Source organism: Antedon mediterranea, chromosome 9 (genome assembly GCF_964355755.1).
Source record: "Antedon mediterranea chromosome 9, ecAntMedi1.1, whole genome shotgun sequence".
In the NCBI taxonomy this organism is placed as follows: domain Eukaryota; kingdom Metazoa; phylum Echinodermata; class Crinoidea; order Comatulida; family Antedonidae; genus Antedon; species Antedon mediterranea.
The window spans coordinates 19,861,842-19,882,359 of record NC_092678.1 but is presented as its reverse complement, the minus strand read 5'-3'; the positions used below and the strand labels follow the sequence as shown (position 1 = coordinate 19,882,359).

General features: G+C 34.8%; 2 protein-coding genes across 2 annotated transcripts; one reads left to right on the top strand and one right to left on the bottom strand.

The window, feature by feature from the left end:
• Positions 1 to 6,157: 6,157 nt before the first annotated feature.
• LOC140058295 (calcium-activated chloride channel regulator 1-like) lies at positions 6,158 to 12,730 on the bottom strand. Its single transcript, XM_072103859.1, has 10 exons — positions 12,542 to 12,730; positions 11,603 to 11,897; positions 11,019 to 11,296; positions 10,131 to 10,376; positions 9,523 to 9,747; positions 9,124 to 9,423; positions 8,719 to 8,946; positions 8,036 to 8,468; positions 7,610 to 7,837; positions 6,158 to 7,086 (listed from the first exon to the last, which is right to left on the bottom strand). The coding sequence occupies exons 1-10, from the start codon at positions 12,728 to 12,730 to the stop codon at positions 6,413 to 6,415; spliced, it is 3,096 nt and encodes a 1,031-aa protein (XP_071959960.1). The 3' UTR covers positions 6,158 to 6,412.
• A 6,189-nt stretch (positions 12,731 to 18,919) lies between these two features.
• On the top strand, positions 18,920 to 20,507 carry LOC140058294 (scavenger receptor cysteine-rich domain-containing protein DMBT1-like). Its single transcript, XM_072103858.1, has 4 exons — positions 18,920 to 19,187; positions 19,287 to 19,736; positions 19,836 to 20,251; positions 20,373 to 20,507. Exons 1-4 carry the CDS (start codon positions 18,920 to 18,922, stop codon positions 20,505 to 20,507), a joined length of 1,269 nt encoding a protein of 422 aa, XP_071959959.1.
• Positions 20,508 to 20,518: the final 11 nt, after the last annotated feature.

Below are 20,518 nucleotides of genomic sequence, written 5' to 3'. Positions count from 1 at the left end.
CCGTTTATAAAATATCACCAAAGTTGTTAACCTTAAGCCTGTTTTATTTCTGTCTTTTAATCTATTATTAGTATCAATAATGCTTCATTATTCTCATTTGTCTCATGATTTTTTAAGGATCTTTTTATGATCATTTTAATGGGCCAAGTTTACATCTAGATTGGTCCTCATCTGTATGCTCTGTATTATGGCATTTGATGAAATAAATGTTAGTTGAATTTGAATTTTAATTTAAGACATTATACGATTTGTTTTATACCACTATTTAACAAAAAAAAGCAATGAAATACTTTAATAAGCAACTCTATATAATTTAAAATATTTTTTTGATCTTTAATTAATTGAGCAAAGAATAAGTTACATTGATTGATTCTTTTTTTTTTAATAAATGCTTATGTCAAAAATATAATCATAAGTAAACACGTAATAGGTAGATAGTACGGTAAATAGACACTTTTAGCGCACTATGTTTGTTACCGCATGAGTTAACAATAAATTATCTCAATTGGGAAATACATTCCATTTGTGTGTAGATATTATACATTTCATTTATCATTAGCAACTACTTCCTGTTCTAGATTTTAAAAAATCGGATCTAGAATAGAAACCAAACAGGAAATAAAGAACGAAATTAAATCTCTTCAATTTCAATACATCATATTATTGAAAGCCTTTTGAGCATTTTATTCTTTTATGAAGCGTGCAATAGAGTAGGATACATTTTCAATGTAATGGCCGAAACATTAAACTGATTTTCTTTTCTAAGCTCGGCATCCTCTCCTCTCAATTTACTTTACTTCATCCAGTCATCTCTTGTGTGTCTTCTTTTCGTTCCATTTCTTGAAATGATCTGTCATAATATGTCATAATATTATTAAAGGCGAGCTGAGACAGCGTCGTACGACGGGGCCCGACGAAATGTCCGGTGCTTTCTGAGTTGATTGCGTTACGTTGTGTCGCTAGTAGGAACCACGCTTCAGTAACAGCAACCTATGCATTAATTCGTACTTGATTAACATCAACATGACGTACCACAAGTGTGCACCATACACTAGTCTACATCAACAGTGAACAATCGCGACAAGATTATCTGCTAAATATTGTTATTCAATATAAACCTGCAATTCCCATCTTAGATTACATTCCATTTTTTTATGCTGGCCCAAATTGTGGCAATTTCTTTATTTCATTATTTACAGTCAGAAAATGTTCATATGTTTATGTTTTGATGGGTTCGGTGGCAGTCGGGCAGCAAAGTGGTTGACCTCGCGAATTATTACCAAATCAAAATTTGAATTGCCGCCATCTTGGAATCGCTATAAAGCAAGTAGTGCGGAATTACAAAATGCAGAAAAAACATTTTCAATAACATTTAAATAGCATATTCATACAATTAAATTTATATTAATAAAATTCAACTAAGGAGTTTACGAAAGATAGGCTACTTTAGAAATACTGCCGAGATCGGTTCCCCCACACGGCGTAGGGTACCGCAGTGCTAAGGCCTAAGGGGCCTAGGTAGGAAAAAATTTGATTTTACCTGTTAAACATGCTTGAACCAAGGCCATTTTAATATATATTATCCAGATTATATATCAAAACAAACTGATAACAGGATTTGTTGATTTGCTTCTGATGAGAAAAGTGCCGGATTCATTTCGCTGACGGCGAATGAATACACGAATTTTCGCCATTTTCTAGCACTAGCCTTGGGTACCCAGACAGCTGATAACGATTATATTCGATTGTCCAGACGTCTCTGCTACTGGTGCTCAATACTACAGTATGTATTACCATGGACCTATAGGTCCATGGTATTACTGTACATATAGTACTGTATGTTTAGTTTTTGCTTTCTTTATGGCAAAATAAATATTTAATTTTTTTTATTGCTTATTTTCCTTTAACTTTATCCAAGAAGAAGTACATATTATTATATATATGCATATTACAGTCAAGTTGCAACTGCCACGAATCCACTCCACTTTGGTTACTAACTAAATAATTAATAGTATAACATCATAACTAACAAACAAATTAACAAGTTAATAAATTAACCACCATTAAATAATTTTATTTACACAAAAGTATTTTACATACAGTATAACATTTAATATCTTGTTTACATCGAAGTAAAATATGCCTATCAAACTATCTTGCTCAGGCTAAAATATCAAGTTATATATGTCAATATTTGAGTTAAATCATCGCGATAATAAAAATGTTTATTTTTTTTTTATTTTTAAAGACATCTGTTACGTACATCAATTTACAAATATCAAAATAGGATTGTTTTTGCAGCACAAGATGAATCACAAGTCGGATAGTTTATTCTTAGAAACCTGAAAGAAAAAAAACACCAATAATGAGCTATTCATAGTTAAATAATTTTAATGTCAATTTTAGTCATCCTAAATTTTGTCGCCATGATCACTACTATACTGTATATATAAATATCATACTATGTACGACCATCCAAATTACCTAATCCTACCTACAGTCCTTCCTAGCCTAGGCTACATTATTGTCATATATTTACAAACCTCCAACAGCCACAACATATTTTCTTTTCTTTGGCAAAGAATTTCCCGTAATATAGTCCTAAATTAATTAAATAAATTAAAAGGTCAAGGCCTAGGACTTTCTTTAAATATCCGACGATATATATCCATAATTCAGTGGATATAGATACAACATTTTAAACATAATATGGCTTCACATTGATTATAATAAGTCGGCGATATGCCACTAAAAACTAGCCTGCGGCCCTCTCTCTATCCCTCTACAAATAGCACTGGGTTTCCGTCAAATGGGCTAGGCCTAGCCTAGGCCTAGATAATACAAGTTGGGTACATTTTTTTACAACCAAATAATCTACAATTATATTGCAATATTTACCAAACTAGCACCAAATCTAAAATAATAAAGCTACTAATAACATATTTTGGTATATTAACTGGTTTAAAAACGGATTGCACATAGTGATTTTGAAGGATTGAAATTACTCAACCACACGGCCTGTACTAAACATACGAATCCAAGATGGAGTCTGCTTAGAATATATTATCCCCAGCTTTGAACGGATATTGAATCCGTCCCACAAGCTGAACCAAGCTTAAACTTTCAGAAAAGATAGATTAATAACCTAATAACCAACCACTAAGTTTTTATAAAGGTTCCGTGCTGATGAGAAAAGTGCCGGATTCCCTACGGAACCAAACAAATAAATCATGTAGCCTACCTCAACGAACACCTCCATCTGCACTTTTTTCTTCAATAAGCTCTGTCGTCATTTCCTGGGGTATTTATATCAAAATTTTGTGGCGGGAATAATCTTCCATATTAGGAGTAACAATTTCCAAATATAGAAAGATATAATTTAACCCGGATGGTGGAAATTGCAGCAGATTTGTAAGGGTATTCCCATGCAAAATGCTTGCCGCGAAGTGAAAAGCGAACCGGAAGTCACTATAACTTGGCGATGCTCAGTGACCTGCGCAGTTAAAAAACAGCGTTTTAACGGTTAAATGAGCACTTTGCTGCTCGACTGGTGGGTGAATGATCACAATAATAACAGACGATTACAACTTCATTATAGGCCCTGTTCAGACCCATGGCGTTAGACCGTTTTAGCGTACGACGCTAAAAGAATGTGTGTCTGAACAGTTGGGGATTAGCGTACAACGGTTGTAGCGTTGTAGTGGAAAACGGTTGATAGTACCGTTTTAGCGTACGACGCTACTGTAAGTCAACGTTGTATCCAATCAGAACGTTTCCTGTTATGACGCGAAACAAGAATTGACCTAGGCTGACATCTTGTATCGTCAATGTGTGAGATGGATTTCAATAACAAAAAGGCCAGAATAAATAAGGCCTAACTACACTACAAATACAACTGTTACAAAGGCTACAAACTACTATCAACTGATTACCAATATATTTTCTAACAAATGACTTAAATACATGCACCTTGTATTTAAACATAGGGACTACGATCCCATCCGCTTTTTAGGCCTAGCTAGGCCTAGAGCCATTCACGCATTTCATTCAAGCTAAAAACTAGCGTGGGACATCAAGTCAGTCATTCATACAAGGCAGACTAGACTGGGGTGTCACGAAAGCTCAGACCACGAAAGCTCAGACCCCCTAAGACCTAAGATCACGAAAGCTAAGACCCAACACCTAAGATTACAAATACTAAGATATACTACAGCTTAAAAACAATACTTGTTTATCCATACATAATTTTAAACACAGTAGGTTTCATTTATTACCATAAATATAATTTAATACTACCGCAAAACATAGATAAACTCACATTATTTTCGCCCGTTGAGTAAATGTATATTTTTTCTTTACAACAAACAAACTTGACGGGTTGTTTGTTGGTATATATTTACTCCATTGTGTTGGTTCAGAGGATGTTTTTCTTACGCACCTGCCTTTCTTGTATTTTGACTCCAAATTTGTTGGCTAACTTTATCCTGAACACCACACTTTAAAATTAGGACTTATAAGTACTTTCAGAAGGAGAAACACATAATAACAAATAAATAAATCCTTTAAATTGATGATTTTACAGATGTGTTTCTTTGTATACTGTAATACTAATGTAACTCCTCGAGCTACCCATGCTCAATGTTTTTGTTTCTATGGAGCGCCAAAAGAGCAACAATAATAGTACAAGTATAAAAACAGAAAGAAAACGAAACAAAAAAACTTATCATGATTTTTAAATTAAAATTTATTTGCCAGTATTTATTTCTTCGTACTTACATGATTATACTATTATCATTACAATTTTAATTTTACATTGTTCCATCCACACTGTAGATGGACTCCACAGAGTTTTCAGCCCTCTATATAATTTTTGCTCTTTTGACGTTCCATAGAAACAAAAACATTGAACATGGCCCATGGGGTAGGCCTACTGTACTGTAGGCTAGTCATTTTGTGTGCGAGAAAAACGTCTGTAAAATCATCAATTTAAAAATGTATTTGTTACTTTTTATGGGATTCTTTTTCATGAAAGTGCCAATTCTAAGGTGTGGTATTCAGAATAAATGTTGGGAGTTAAAATACAAGGCAGGTGCGAAAGATAAATATTTGTAATCTTAGGTGTTGGGTCTTAGCTTTCGTGATCTTAGGTCTTAGGGGGTCTGAGCTTTCGTGGTCTGAGCTTTCGTGACACCCGACTAGACTGGACAAGTTTAATGCTGAAAACCCCCTAACTCCTAAACAAATCAGTAAACAAACAAGGGGAGCTGTGTCCCTTTTATTAGCAAGTTAAGGGTTATTTTCAACCGACTGGACCAAAGAATATATATCTTTGACTGGACTGGATAGACTAATCACAATCATTTTTTTCTTCATCATTACGAGGCCTGCTTTATTTTCGTAACACAAGAGCCTGGGGAAAATGTTTTTTACTACAAACAAAATAAAAACAATAGAAACAGAAATTTGGCACTACTATATTTTTCTTAAATAAATGCTGAGGTATGTTTTATTTACGGCAAATTTTGTCATAATTGTAGGGCTGAGATCTAGGCCTATATACAGTGGTAATAATGATGAAAACACGTGGGTAAGAGCACATGAATATGCAACTAGAAACAACCTGGATGACGTACTTCCGTTGTTACAATGATAATCGTACGCTATGGGTCTGAACACCTCGTTTTTTTCTCTGCGGTTTGTAACGTGACCTTGATAGTAACGTTGTACGCTAAAACGGTCTAACGCCATGGGTCTGAACAGGGCCATAGTCTCAGGATCCATTTATTCAGACGCCATATTGTACACTGTTTGTTGTGCACCTCACCAGAGGAGGGCTCACATTATACAGAGGGCTCACTTCTTAAATGATTAAAGATAATAAGTGATCTATCATCACACATATAACGTTGTTATTTATTTGTATACTGCCTTATTTATTTATTCTTTTTATTTTTATTGTCAATTATATTATTTGCCAAGGTTAGCTTTAAGATATGCATCATCCATGTACATGTTTGTGGGTGCCAAATGTGGAAAATAAATTGAATTGAAAAAAATGTAACCGCAATATAACACTATTTCGAAATTAATCAAGAATAACAAATAGTTGAACTATAAATAATGATAATAATAATTATTATTATTTATTATACCTGTACATAAGTATGATACTTCCGTACATGAAGATCTGAAAGTATATAGGATCTTTGAATTTAAGTAAACACGTCATTCACAATATTTAGGAGATATCACACACATTATGTTAACAATTAAGCATGTTCGGACTTTTATCTACCGGTACATACTATACAACTGGCGGAAGTCATATTTTTTATTTATAAATATGACCTAAAATATTACTTTAAAATAACCTATCATGACCAACATAATATATGTCTATTAAAAAAAAATATTATTCTTCAAAACTTTGACTTGACGTCATTTCCTGTCCGCTTTCTGGGTCAATGTCAACTTTGTTCTTCTTCCCTACAAACTTGATAATTCCAAAGACAGCTAAAGCAATTAAAGCAATCCCAACAACAGCACTGAGCGACGCCCACAGCGCTGTTCTATCTTCATTTTCGGGTGGCTGAGCAGTTGCTTCGATGGGTTCAGTGCTTTTTGTAGGAGATGTTGGAATAGTAGGGTATTGTGTACTGTCTGTATGATTAGCAGTGCCATTCATAGTTGTCGTGGTACTTAAATCAGTTGTGATAGTGGAGTTATTGGCAGGGATAGTGACAGGCACACTTGTAGGATGTTTAGTTGTTGTATCAGCAGATGTTAGAGACACAGTTGTTGAATTAAACATATAAGGAATCGGCGGTATATATTGCATATTTGCCGACACAATGTTAGAAACATCACCGTAATTACTTGCTTCATCCTGGGCTCGAATAGCAAAAAAATATGTTTGATTGGCCCCTCGTGTTGGCACTCTCAACCCTATTCTTTCAACAACACCAGCTGGTCTAACTATTGTTATATCCCCTTCAATGACGTCAATGTTATTTATTTCACGCGCATTTGCGAAATTTGTAAGCAGTTCTGAGAAACTGTTTGACATTTTAAGTTCGTATTTAGTTGCTAGAAAATAAGGAAAACATAAGTTAACATTATAAATTGAAACTAAAACATATCAACGGTTCCAAAATGAAGAAATAATATCATATCTGACTCTCACGTGTGATAATGCAGATCAATATAGTTTAAACTAAAACTGCATTCATATGCAATTTGTCGATAGAGGGCCGGTAACATCCGATAAGGGTCAGCCTACATCCGGTTTAGGCTATAAACAAATCGGTAAGTTATTCTTCCTCGGTCACATTTGCGTCAAATTTTAGACACGCAGGCTTTGCTGGCTCTGGTTACATCGTAGTTCTACCAATACTTAGGCATGTTTAAACGATCGCTCCTATTATACGCGCAGACTGTATACAACACTTTGTGTAACGTGCATTGGTAATGGCTCGTAAGTCTAGCACAAGAAAGAGAAAAAGAGAGAATGGAGCGATGGTGGAGATTAAGGGTCGGGGAAGTGGGAAAGTTAGGTAGGGGGTTGGTTGTAGGAAGTTAATAATCAATTGTTTATACAACATGCACATACCATTTCCTGTATCTAAATCGTCTCCTACTGCCGTCCATTGTAATACAACTTTCTGTTCTGAATACGAAGTTGCAAGAACTCTGAGATCGATGATCTTCGATGGAGATATGAGATCGGTTGTCGGTGGTCTGTTGACATAACCTGTTACCTGGATAACTCCCCCTGAAGCACTGCGTGAAAACATTCCAGTCGGGACAAAAACTGGTAATTCTTTATTCGTCGTTGAATCTAAATAATAATTAACAGCTATTTGTAAGGGTTTTTTTAAATGTAAGTTTAAGTTAGACTTGTTTTAGCATGTCTGATGTATCCACAAAGTAGGCCTACACCGTGACTATTCTGTGATCATAAGCCTACATTTGATTATTAATGATAGACCTTTAAATGAGGACTGGACATATTCATGTAGATTTAGAGTATGCTGACCTGGATTGATTGGTAGCGATCCCGTTGCTTTAGCCATGTTAACAAAAGCTGTATTTTTCTCCGGACTTTTGACTTTTACATCAACACTATAGCGACCGTCTCCACATGCGTCCAGAAAATAACCACAATATATTCCATCATCTTTGGTGACATCTGCTCCTGCTCCATTATCAAATAGTATTAATTCTACCGTCTGACATGCATTTGAACTTTCAATTATAGCCAATACATCAGCACCTACTACGGGTAAATAGCACTTGGTGACAACTACGCAGATTATTGTGTATGACTTTGTCGTGTAATCAATCGAAGGGTCACCTACGAGTGCGGCGACTGTTATAGGGCAATTGTCAGCAGTCAGAGGACTCGATTGCACATTTACAGTGACAGTATCTGTACTCGGGCATTGTACGCTGAAATTCCAAATTCCTACCTGATATAACAAAAAAGGCTAATTATTATATTAAATATTTATAATAGTTTTACTCAATATTTATACCACTATTTTTAGACGAAAGTAAGTACAATATTTCAAAAACTCCAAAAGCCCATCAGTCAACTTCAAGTTACGAAAGTATAAGCCTAACAATTGCATTACAAGACAGAAGATTCCATGACATGGACATTTTATTGAAAAAGTCTTTCATCTTTGTGACATAAATACTCCCATGTTCATACCTTACCTGGGCATTATTCGGAATCTTAATCGTTATCATTTTCAACGAGTCATCTATCTTTTGTAAACTTTGATTAACTAAAATTCCGTCCGGTGATGTTAGAGTTAGTTGAATGCTGTTAGATTTCATCCACGAGAAGGCGAAAACTGTGTCTTTTCCTAGATCTGAATCAATAACCACAATGTCACCGACGTTGCCTGTATTTGGTCCAGCTGTTACTGCATCACTGTAAAGCTAATAATTGTAGTAAAATGTCACTGATTAGTGCTGTTTTCTGTGTTATTCCTAAACATAAAAATATGGACGTTTGAACCTTTTATTTTACAAACTAATGTTAATTCAATATGTTAAAACAGTACTATTTAAAAGTGTGTATATCTACAAGTAAATAATAACACAAACAGCATTTACCGTTATTGGGAGCGGCTGAGAGCTTTGGTCCGGTCGACTTGTAACAGTTGTTTCAAAGGCACTATTAAGCACAGACGTATCATCAACATCGTTGAAGAAAAATGAAACACCGCCAGAAAAATCACTTAAATATTGAAGATTTTGATCGGCACTATCAGAAAAGGCAATCGTATCTACGATAACACCTGCTATTTCTACGTCATCCAGAGTACTGTTGATACCAGTAGGACTGTTGTTAATTCCATCTGTCATCAGGAGAAGAGAACCACCGTTTGTTCCTTGGCTACTACGTGAAAGTACCTATTATCAATGAAATTGTGGTTAATCTGTAACATTTGTATGATCTTGTATATATCTAACCCACCTTAGCCGTTTAACATACTATGTTGATGTTCTTACCTGAATTCCCATTAAAACTCCAGACTCTATAGAGGTTCCACCAGAAGCAACTGTTGGTAACGATGCCACCAAAGTGTCACGAGATGTATCGTTTACAATATATACCAATTCAGATAAAACTCGACCATAACTTGAAAATTCAACGATACCAACATAACTGCCAATGTCAATGGTATATAACAGGTAATGTGTTGCCGATTGCCGCAGTTGATGAAGCCGGTCACCCTGTGGTTAAAGAAGGTATGAAAATTGTGGAAATTGGAGAGGATGTAAACAAAACCAAATTTCCAGAATTGTCTTCTATAATAGATTTCTGGACGATTTTATTAAACAAATAAAAACGACTGCAATGTATAGTTTATTAACTATAGGCCTACTTCAAACATTGGTGCTAATGGCGAAATTAATCCGAGGCAGATAATATACAACTATTGAATGTTTATGAGTTAAATAAAAAAGTCAATATTCATTGAACGAGTAGAAAACTTTTATTTTAGGTTGTTTTACAAAACATCTACTGTTAAATTGATTTTTGTTTCCATTAATACGCCGCTTAAATGACAAAGATAAATTCATGTGTGTTAAAATAAAGAATTCATTATATTTACAGACATACTCCCTGACGTGTCCAATACTAACACTACACGTCGGTCTGTTGTTTGCATAAGTGTAAACGTTGGTGTCGTATCGACATTACCAGTCACAGGTTGATTGACACCGCCTTTGAAATCTTGTGTTTTTAGAATGATATCCCACGCACTTCTGGAACCACACACTGTATTATGTTTATGAGGCAGCTCAACATCATGATAACCTAGTGGATCTGACGGGTCACTGTGACAGAACGACGTGACCTGAAAATGGAAATTCATTTAAAAAATGAACATAACGAACTATGTTACCAGTCAAAACAGGGGCAAAGTTTATTTCGAAATATCCATCAAGAGGACGGAATAAAATCATCATTCATCCCGACACTAATGCTATGTTTATTAGTCGCGTGCGACGCGACTCTACAGCTCACTATGTCGGTCGGTTGGTTGGTCGGTCGGTCAGTAAACACTAACTTGAGCAGGCGACTACGGCCATGTATATGGCCTTGTTGTTGTGTGATTGCTGTGATATATGATATATCTTTGTTTCTATTTTGTTTGTTTTTTATTTGTGTAAGATAATAAATTGTTAATCTGCGCATGCTTCGTTTCCACTTGCAAGAAACGCAAAAAAGTAAACGCAACTGGAGTGGAACAATCACATCGCGTCGAGATTAATAACAATAATAATAATAGATAGCGCAAATAAACGATGTCTAAAATTATGTTTGCAGATAACTAATATGATTGTGTGACAAACGAGAGCCACACAACTAAAACGGTGAAAACAAATATCTACTAATGAATGTTGGAACGTTTTGGAAACACTATGAACACTCCTCTGTTATTTTTTTTGGTTTTTTTTAAGTGAGCTTATGGAAAAACAACAAAGTAAAGACTTACCGAGTCTATGAATTGGCCATACATATATGAAGCCGTAGCAGTTTGATTTTTAGTATCTGGAGAGAACACACATCCACTTTCATAGACACCAGTCTCAGGGTCCAAATAACATTCGTCATCCGTACCGTTCCTTTTATATTGACCTTTGACCGCAAGCGAACATCTGGTGGCTTCAATTTTGTTGTTTGAATGTTTGTAGAAATTGGGAGTATCCTCAGTAGGATACTCATCAAAGAGGCCCCACTGGAGGTGACCCCATTCATGCACCAACAACTTGTCTAAATGGAAACAAAAAAATCTGCCAAATTTCATCAAACACTGTTATATAAATTTCTATTTTGCATATAATCATAAATAATATGGATTATTTTACTGTTATGTACTGTACGTCATGTGGATGGAACACTGAAGTATAGGCTTATATTATGTAATTGTATCTGTTTGTGTCGTGTAACTGTTGGTTTAACCTCAAGGGAAAATGTGTAAGGAAAAAAGTGTTACCTATCCTGACGTGATTTTTCTTTCCAAATATTCAACATATCAAGTCCTTGTTGAGATACAACTTATCAAAAGAAGCAACTTACCCACGGGACCCCACATTTTCTCGCTGTCTATTTTATTAAGTATGAAATTTGGTGTTAAATGAATATATTCTCCCTTATGTCCACAGAGACCAGGCTGCTGTGTGTAGGGGTTGTCTTCATATCGTTCATTTGGGAGGTCGATCACAATATTAGCTACACTAAAACTCTCCGTTTTAGGCAATATGTATTTTGCATTAGCTGGCCATGTTTTAGGAACCAAAATCGTAATGGTTTTCCAGTAGGCCCGTCTGTTGGTCGCCTCAAACAGTCTTCGCGATCCGTCGGTGAATAAATCCTACATTATAAAAACAACACTACTTTTTTTATTTAATTATAATAATATAAACAAACTCCATACAAACAAAATAGGAGGAAACTATTAAAATCAGAGCCTCTTTAAATTAAATCACTAAAGATGAGAATTTGTATAGGGGAAACTTTAAGCTGACATCAACTGGCTGGTCTAACCTATTATTTTTTTTATTAAGAATTAGCGTAAGACCAAACTCTTAAATGATCGAGAATTTAGTTTTATACGACCTGATGAACCATTTAAAACTTAATTCCGGGTTGTATAGTAACAGTATTGTCGAGTCTGATCATTTTTTTGATAGCGACATGCAATCGTTTGCTGGGGGAAAAACCAACAATTCCCCGTTTTTAGATAACCAAACCTACAACCGGGAACACTTTAAACTCTTTTAAGACTCCATAAACTGGCTGGTCTAACCTATTTTTTTTTTTTATTAAGAATTAGCGTAAGACCAAACTCTTAAATGATTGAGAATTTAGTTTTACATGACCTGATGAATCATTTAAAACTTAATTCCGGGTTGTAGCAGCATTGTCGAGTCTGATCAGTTTTTTTAATAGCGACATGCAATCGTCCACTGGGGAAAACCCACAATTCCCCGTTTTTAGATAACCAAACCTACAAACCTTTATTCTATCAATAATAGTCGTATCAACTGGAACCTTTTTGTTGATAGCAATAATAAGATTTTGGTATTTGTTGTCAGTCAGCACAACTTTATTCCGATTTGACGAAGAAGAAACGTTAAAACATAAGAACAATATATACAATATAAATGTAATTCTTCGGAACGATTGAAGTCTGTCGATATCCATGATGCCTGACCAAGTAGAATAGTAACTCTTAATGAAAGTTGTTATCGTCCAAGTACAACGTTCAAGATGTTAAGCTACAATGTTATCTCTTTGATTTGTGCTTCTTATCATGCATAGTATAGTTGCTATAAAGCAAGATTATTACTACTAGATGGTTCTCGAATACATAGTAATTTCAGCGTTAACAAAACTGGCGACTTCAAATGTACATGCAGGACAATAATACATGTCGTTTACAGGAACGAATAAATAGACACGGTGATTTATGTACTCAACTAAAAGTAGCACCCCGGGAATTACTTCCGAAAAAGAAACTTGTCACAAAATAAGAAACAAACTGAATTTGTGTTTTGTATGTAACATTAGGGTTGAGGGATGGGGAAGAGGATGGGTGCAAAGACGAACAATTTTTAAATATATTCTTTATCGATTTAGTAACGAAATATTAATTGTTTTCATGTTTTACAAATAATATACCACTAAACACAGTAAAACATTGCGATTTAATACTTTGTTGAAACTGTCACCGTCATAGTCGATTGAAATAGTACAGTACATGTAACGATACATCACTAATAGCTGCAATAATAAAGTACATAATAGACGGCGACTGGAAAGGCTAGCTCATTATGCGTTAATTTATTTTTATTTTATTTATTTCTTTATTCTGATATAAAATCAATAGGATAAAAACACAAAAAAGTACCGAGACGGCAAACTTATTTCCATTGTGGTCCTAAAAAAAAAAGATTCCACAGATTGGAAAAAATGGATCGAATTTCTGTTATGACTGTACAGTACTTGTCTTTACGACGCCTGAGGGAATAGACACTTGTGGAACAGAGATTGGAATGTTCCATTTATGGCAGATCAAAACATTTGTATAAACGTATATTATATCTATCAAAATAGTATTTTTTAAAGAAAATCGGCCTGTCTTCAACATTATGATGCTGTTCAACCGGTTTTCAGCTATTAAAAACCATTATCGTAGGAGGAGATAGGAAAATGCGAAGCATCCTCGCATTATTGTCTGCGGGTATTTTTCAAGTTGGACATCCATTAGACAGTGAATACCACGACCACGAAACACCCCTATTTGGGGCAAATCGTTGAACCTAAATTCGTTTTAATTGTCAATAACTAATTATCTAACTCAATTTAATTAGTAAACATGGTTACATCAGATGGTTGAAATCAGTACCGAAAGTACGAACCAACTTTATATACCATCGAGTAAAAATTCTAGAAATAAACCGCGATTTACCGAATTTTGCCCTTACGTAAATTTATATATAGATGTATTGCGTGTATAACATCAGATTTAAAATGCCAAACAATTGACAATTGTAAACAATTTAAAGACTAATGATCAGATAATGAATGTGACGTTTGTTTTGAGTGGAAGTTAGTTTTTTCTTTAGATTGATAACATGACATTCTAACATAGCAATAAGATAACGTTTAACCCGTTTATAAAATATCACCAAAGTTAACCTTAAGCCTGTTTTATTTCTGTCTTTTAATCTATTATTAGTATCAATAATTCTTCATTATTCTCACTGGTCTTATGATTTTTTAAGGATCTTTTTATGATCATTTTAATGGGCCAAGTTTACATCTAGATTGGTCCTCATCTGTATGCTCTGTATTATTTGTATGGCATTTGATGAAATGAATGTTAGTTGAATTTGAATTTTAATCTAAAACATTATACGATTTGTTTTATACCACTATTTAACAAAAAAAAGCAATTAAATACTATAATAAGCAACTCTATATAATTTAAAATAATTATTTGATCTTTAATTAATTGAGCAAAGAATAAGTTACATTGATTGATTGATTGATTGATTTTTTTTTTTTAAATAAATGCTTATGTCAAAAATATAATCATAGGTAAACACGTAATAGGTAGATAGTACGGTAAATAGACACTTTTAGCGCACTATGTTTGTTACCGCACGAGTTAACAATAAATTATCTCAATTGGGAAATACATTCCATTTGTGTGTAGATATTATACATTTCATTTATCATTAGCAACTACTTCCTGTTCTAGATTTTAAAAAATCGGATCTAGAATAGAAACCAAACAGGAAATAAAGAACGAAATTAAATCTCTTCAATTTCAATACATCATATTATTGAAAGCCTTTTGAGCATTTTATTCTTTTATGAACCTTGCAATAGAGTAGGATGTAATGTCCACAATATTGTAAATGCCGCCACATTGAAATTATTTTCTTTTCTAAGCTCGGCATCCCGGTTCTCTCTATTTACTTTACTTCATCCAGTCATCTCTTGTGGGTCTTTGTTTCCTTCCATTGCTTGAAACATGGAGGTATACCTCCATGCTTGAAATGATCTGTTGTCATAAATATGTCATAATATTATTGAAGGCGTCGTACGACGAGGCACGACGAAATGTCTTGACTCCCTGGTGCTGTCTGAGTTGAATCCCGACAAGACGAGTATCGTCTAGATTAGCGTCGGGCGTAGTTGTTTAGGTCGTCGCGAGAACTTTAAACATATTTAAGTTTCTCCCGACGAGACGACTCGCCGGGCATCGTCATACGACGCTGTCTGAGTAGGCCTTTACGTAATTATTGCAACATTTATTATTTATTCAATGATACAATACAAGTGCTCACAAACCAAAAATTTAAACGTAATTGTATTTAGTTAAAATTCCGCGCAATACACACTGGTAACCATCGGGGTACACATTTAGATAGTTATACATGTATATACAGCTCAGTTTTGAAATGGATACTAAAATCTGGTAAGTTTAGACGTGGCACAGATGGTAGGTGATCCGGTCTTTTGACCGTTCAGTGATAGTTCGCTCACTGTGTGACGGACATGTGGTCACGTTATCTTCATTATGCCATAAGTATTATGTTTTTCAGAGTTTACAAATTTGCAAACGAATTGGACATATTTGAGGCAATGTCCCACGCATGCGCATTAAAAATGTTTTCAAATACAAAATCTAAAATGTTATACCACTGATGAAGTTGATAAAATTGAAATGATAAAACACATTAGAAAATTAGAACAATGTGATAGCAATGAAAATAATAATTATTTTTTTAAGTATAAGACGTGTAAAGTATGAATAACCCAAATACAGAGTTGAAAAAGTGCAGTCCCATACCTTATCTCGCTTCTAAATGAATAATATTAATAATAATATTTAGAATATGTAAATATCCTTGTAATTCAGCTTTGGCTGCGATGACGATATTTGAAATAAATGAAATGAAATGTATAATGAAGATATTATGTGGATCACATGACTATGATGATATGAATGTGAACAAGTGGTGTTTACGTCACAAAAGAGAAAAAAAAAAGTGTGTTCAACTGCTGAGCACGGAATGGGAGTTCTCAACAGTATTATGATTGTACCATTCATACCATTTTTTATTATAGTAACAAAAATCATCATTTCGTATCATGATCTGGTCATTTCCTTTTGTGAATGTAGAAAATTACCAGATTGTGAAAACGTAACAATAACTACAAAGGCCGTGTGAACGGTCTCCAATTCTATCAGTAACAATTGTACACGTATAGCCGGTAACAGCTGTGATGAAACGGAATAGATATGTAATCTTATATAAATACCGTACTAAGATTAAACGATATAATATATAAATATATATATATATCTTAAATTTACAGGTAATAATAAGTAACTAAAGCGTGGTTCCCACTAGCGACGCAACGCAAGGACGTAACGCAACGCAAGTAAATTGACCAATCACAAGCGATGGCTTATTCGCTTGTGATTGCTAACTGTCTCTAACTTCGCTTGTCATTGGTTAAAATGCTTGCTTTGCGTTTACGTCCTTGCGTTACGTTCTAGTGGGAACCAAGCTTTAGTAACTAATGTCGTTTAGATTTATGTTTATCGATGCTCATGTACTCAATGTGGACATGCATTATATTTATTAATTAGTTATGTTTATGACGAAATGTACTAAAACTAATCATGCGTGAATAACATATTTTTAATCTCCATCCTTTGTTGAATTCAACATAATAAGTTTTAAATTGTATTCGTTTCAAGTTATTGTGTTGTAAGTTTTAAATTACGTATTGAATTCGTAAAATGACGTCACATTGGTAGATTAAATTTCATGAAAGCTATCCGGTAAATATACATTTTAATGTTTTTATACGCATTGATCCATTATCCTTCACGATGGGACCAAGTGCAGAGATGGTTATTTTATTAGCATTATTAATCGGTCTTTCAACCAGCGCATCCTTACCACTGGTAACCGAGGCTCAATGGGACACTGAAGGTAAGTTTACAATCAACAAACCAACGAAAGAATAAATTACATTTCAAAAATAGTTTTCTCTTCGCACGTTTATATTTCTTTTTCGAAAAAAGAAATCAATTTTCTATTTTACAAGTGTTGGTATATTTCAACCTCATGCCCTTTCAGAATTAGGAAGAGTGGAATTATTCTCACTCTCTGCTCTTAACAAGTAGGCCTAGATGTGTGTTTCCTTTCGTCTGGTAATATTCCTGTATTCTAAAAATGTGTTTCATATTGGTTAATAAATTCAGTCATTGCATGTTTAGGAAGGGAGCACATGATAGAGAATAACATTCTGACACATATTAAGAATATTTTGATCAAGAAAAATAGTCAATAATTATGATAGAAATAGTCTATTCTTTCGTATTTTCGCTCCTCAATAATAGAAACTGTAAGTCTACCTTCACAACCAACGGCAGGGTATTGTCCGGTGATGATTGAGCCTACGCCAGAGATACTACATGCACTTATCACTAACGAATGTGAGCACATGTGTAAATATGATGACGACTGCATCGGTAATACAAAGTGCTGCCTAGATGGATGCGCATTCGTCTGTCAAGAGACAGTGCCACACAGTAGGTATTCATTTCAACATAAAAACAATGTTAAATAATAGTTATACAGAGAAGAATTATGAAACTTCTGGCACTCACCATTAAGAAATATTAAGGGATCAAATCAAAATGTTTGCAAATGTAAGCAGTGTGTATTACAAAAAATATCTTGCTCAATAATTGCATTAACTGACAATGTAGTTAGGCCTTATGCAGAAGAGTAATTGTTTCCCATCCATACAAGCTTTTCCAAATCAATATTAATATTTGCATTCATTAAAATACACCTACAGTATAGCTACCTACCTAGGCATACATAATTATACCAATGTCGAAAAAAAAACCGGGATGTGGTATCAAGTTTACCAAAGTAGAATTGTATTAAATACAATAATAATTTATTTTCATTTTTAGGTAGATGCTTATTCCAAGAAGATTATTACTATTATTATCATTACGAGAATGAAGGTACAAACTAAATATTTAGAAGTATTCTCTTATTAGGGAGGTTTCGCAACCTTACGAATACGCTAACGAAAACGGATACGTCATACATTTGTGAAACTTTTGAGCTGATCCCCATTTCATATTCGTAAAGCGTATTCTTGTTGACGAATATCACCAGTCATATTCGTAACTACAAAACGAGTATAGTTTTTGATCTATTTTGCACATTTTGCATTTGAATTAGGAATGATTCATGATTATAATATAATTATAGATTTATTGAAAGTAATTTACTAAAGTAATTTACTAAAATGCCAGGTCAATTTAGATAAATAGCAGTTTTTAAAGTCCTCACTCGCTTTGATGTTACGCTATAGGCCTAGGTAGCCAAGCACACCAAGCAACACGTATCTGCGCTTCGCTCAAATTTACCGCAGTCATATTTTGGACGCGCCTCAATATTTCGTTGCCATGCGAAACAGATTTTTTTATGGCTTACGAAAACGAATACGTGTGCGTGACGTATCCGTTTTCGTTATCGTATTCGTAATATTGCGAAACCTCTCCATTAGTAGGTCTTGTGCACGTCTTTAAATTATTCAGCTTTTTCTTTAAAAAATCTGAGTGAATTCGTAAACTTCAAACAGATGTTGAGCAAAACTAAGCATCTATTCTGATTGACTTATTTTATTTTGCGACTAGATGTTACTACTACTGGGGGAACAGAAGATGGAGAAGGTGGTATTGAAGGTAAATATACTACTGACGTTGGAAGTACAGATATTCTTTCAGAAGGAGATGTAAGATTGGCTGATGGCCAGAATGCTGCTGAGGGTCGCTTGGAGATGTATGTGAATGGTTCCTGGGCAACGGTGTGTAACAAGAACGTTGACGACCGTTTAGCCGGTCTGGTATGTAGTCAACTTGGTCACTCTAGTGGACAAGCAATGAGCAATGGTAGTGGTATATTTGGGTCTGGTGATACTAGTTTAAAAGTGATGCGTATAAAATGTGGTGAGAATTTTGAAGGATTTATCCACAAATGTGACCGACAGTCGGGGATTACAAGACGATGTAACCATAAGGCTGATGTTGGGATTCGGTGTGACTATGGTAAGTATTTTATTTAGACATTCAGTAAAATTAGTCAAGAAGATATTGAGCAAGATTAATCCACCTCTTCCGACTAACTGTATTCTATTTTGTCATTAGATGCTGCTACTACTACCACTACCGAGACAACCGAAGATGAAGAAGAAGCTACTACAGAAGATGAAAGTCAAGGCATTACTTCAGAAGCAAATGATGATGATGAAGATACTACTGACGTTGGAAGTTCAGAAGGAGATGTAAAATTGGCTGATGGTCAGAATGCTGCTGAGGGACGCTTGGAGATGTATGTGAATGGTTCCTGGGCAACGGTGTGTAACAAGAACGTTGACGACCGTTTAGCCGGTCTGGTATGTAGTCAACTTGGTCACTCTGGTGGACAGGCAATTATGAATGGCAGTGGTATATTTGGGCCTGGTGATACTGGTTTAAAAGTGATGCGTATAAAATGTGATGAGAATTTTGAAGGATTTATCCACGAATGTGACCGACAGTCAGGGATTACAAAACGATGTAACCATAAGGCTGATGTTGGGATTCGGTGTGACTATGGTGAGTATTTTATTTAGACACACAGTAAAATTATTCAAGAAAATATTGAGCAAAATTAAGCCATCTATTCTTACTAAATGTATTCTATGTTGTCATTAGATGCTACTACTACCGAGGCAACCGAAGATGAAGAAGAAGCTACTACAGAAGATGAAAGTCCAGGCATTACTTCAGAAGCAGATGATGATGAAGATACTACTGACGTTGGAAGTTCAGAAGGAGATGTGAGATTGGCTGATGGCCAGAATGCTGCTGAGGGACGCTTGGAGATGTATTTGAATGGATTCTGGGCAACGGTGTGTAACAAGAACGTTGACGACCGTTTAGCCGGTCTGGTATGTAGTCAACTTGGTCACTCTGGTGGACAGGCAATTATGAATGGCAGTGGTTTATTTGGGCCTGGTGATACTGGCTTAAAAGTGATGCGTATAAAATGTGATGAAAATTTTGAAGGATTTATCCACGAATGTGACCGACAGTCAGGGATTACAAAACGATGTAACCATAAGGCTGATGTTGGGATTCGGTGTGACTATGGTGAGTATTTTATTTAAACATACAGTGAAATTAATCAAGAAAATATTGAGAAAAATTAAGCCATCAATTCCGACTAACTGTATTCTATTTTGTCATTAGATGCTGCTACTACTACCGAGGCAACCGAAGATGAAGAAGAAGCTACTACAGAAGATGAAAGTCCAGGCATTACTTCAGAAGCAAATGATGATGATGAAGATACTACTGACGTTGGAAGTTCAGAAGGAGATGTAAGATTGGCTGAG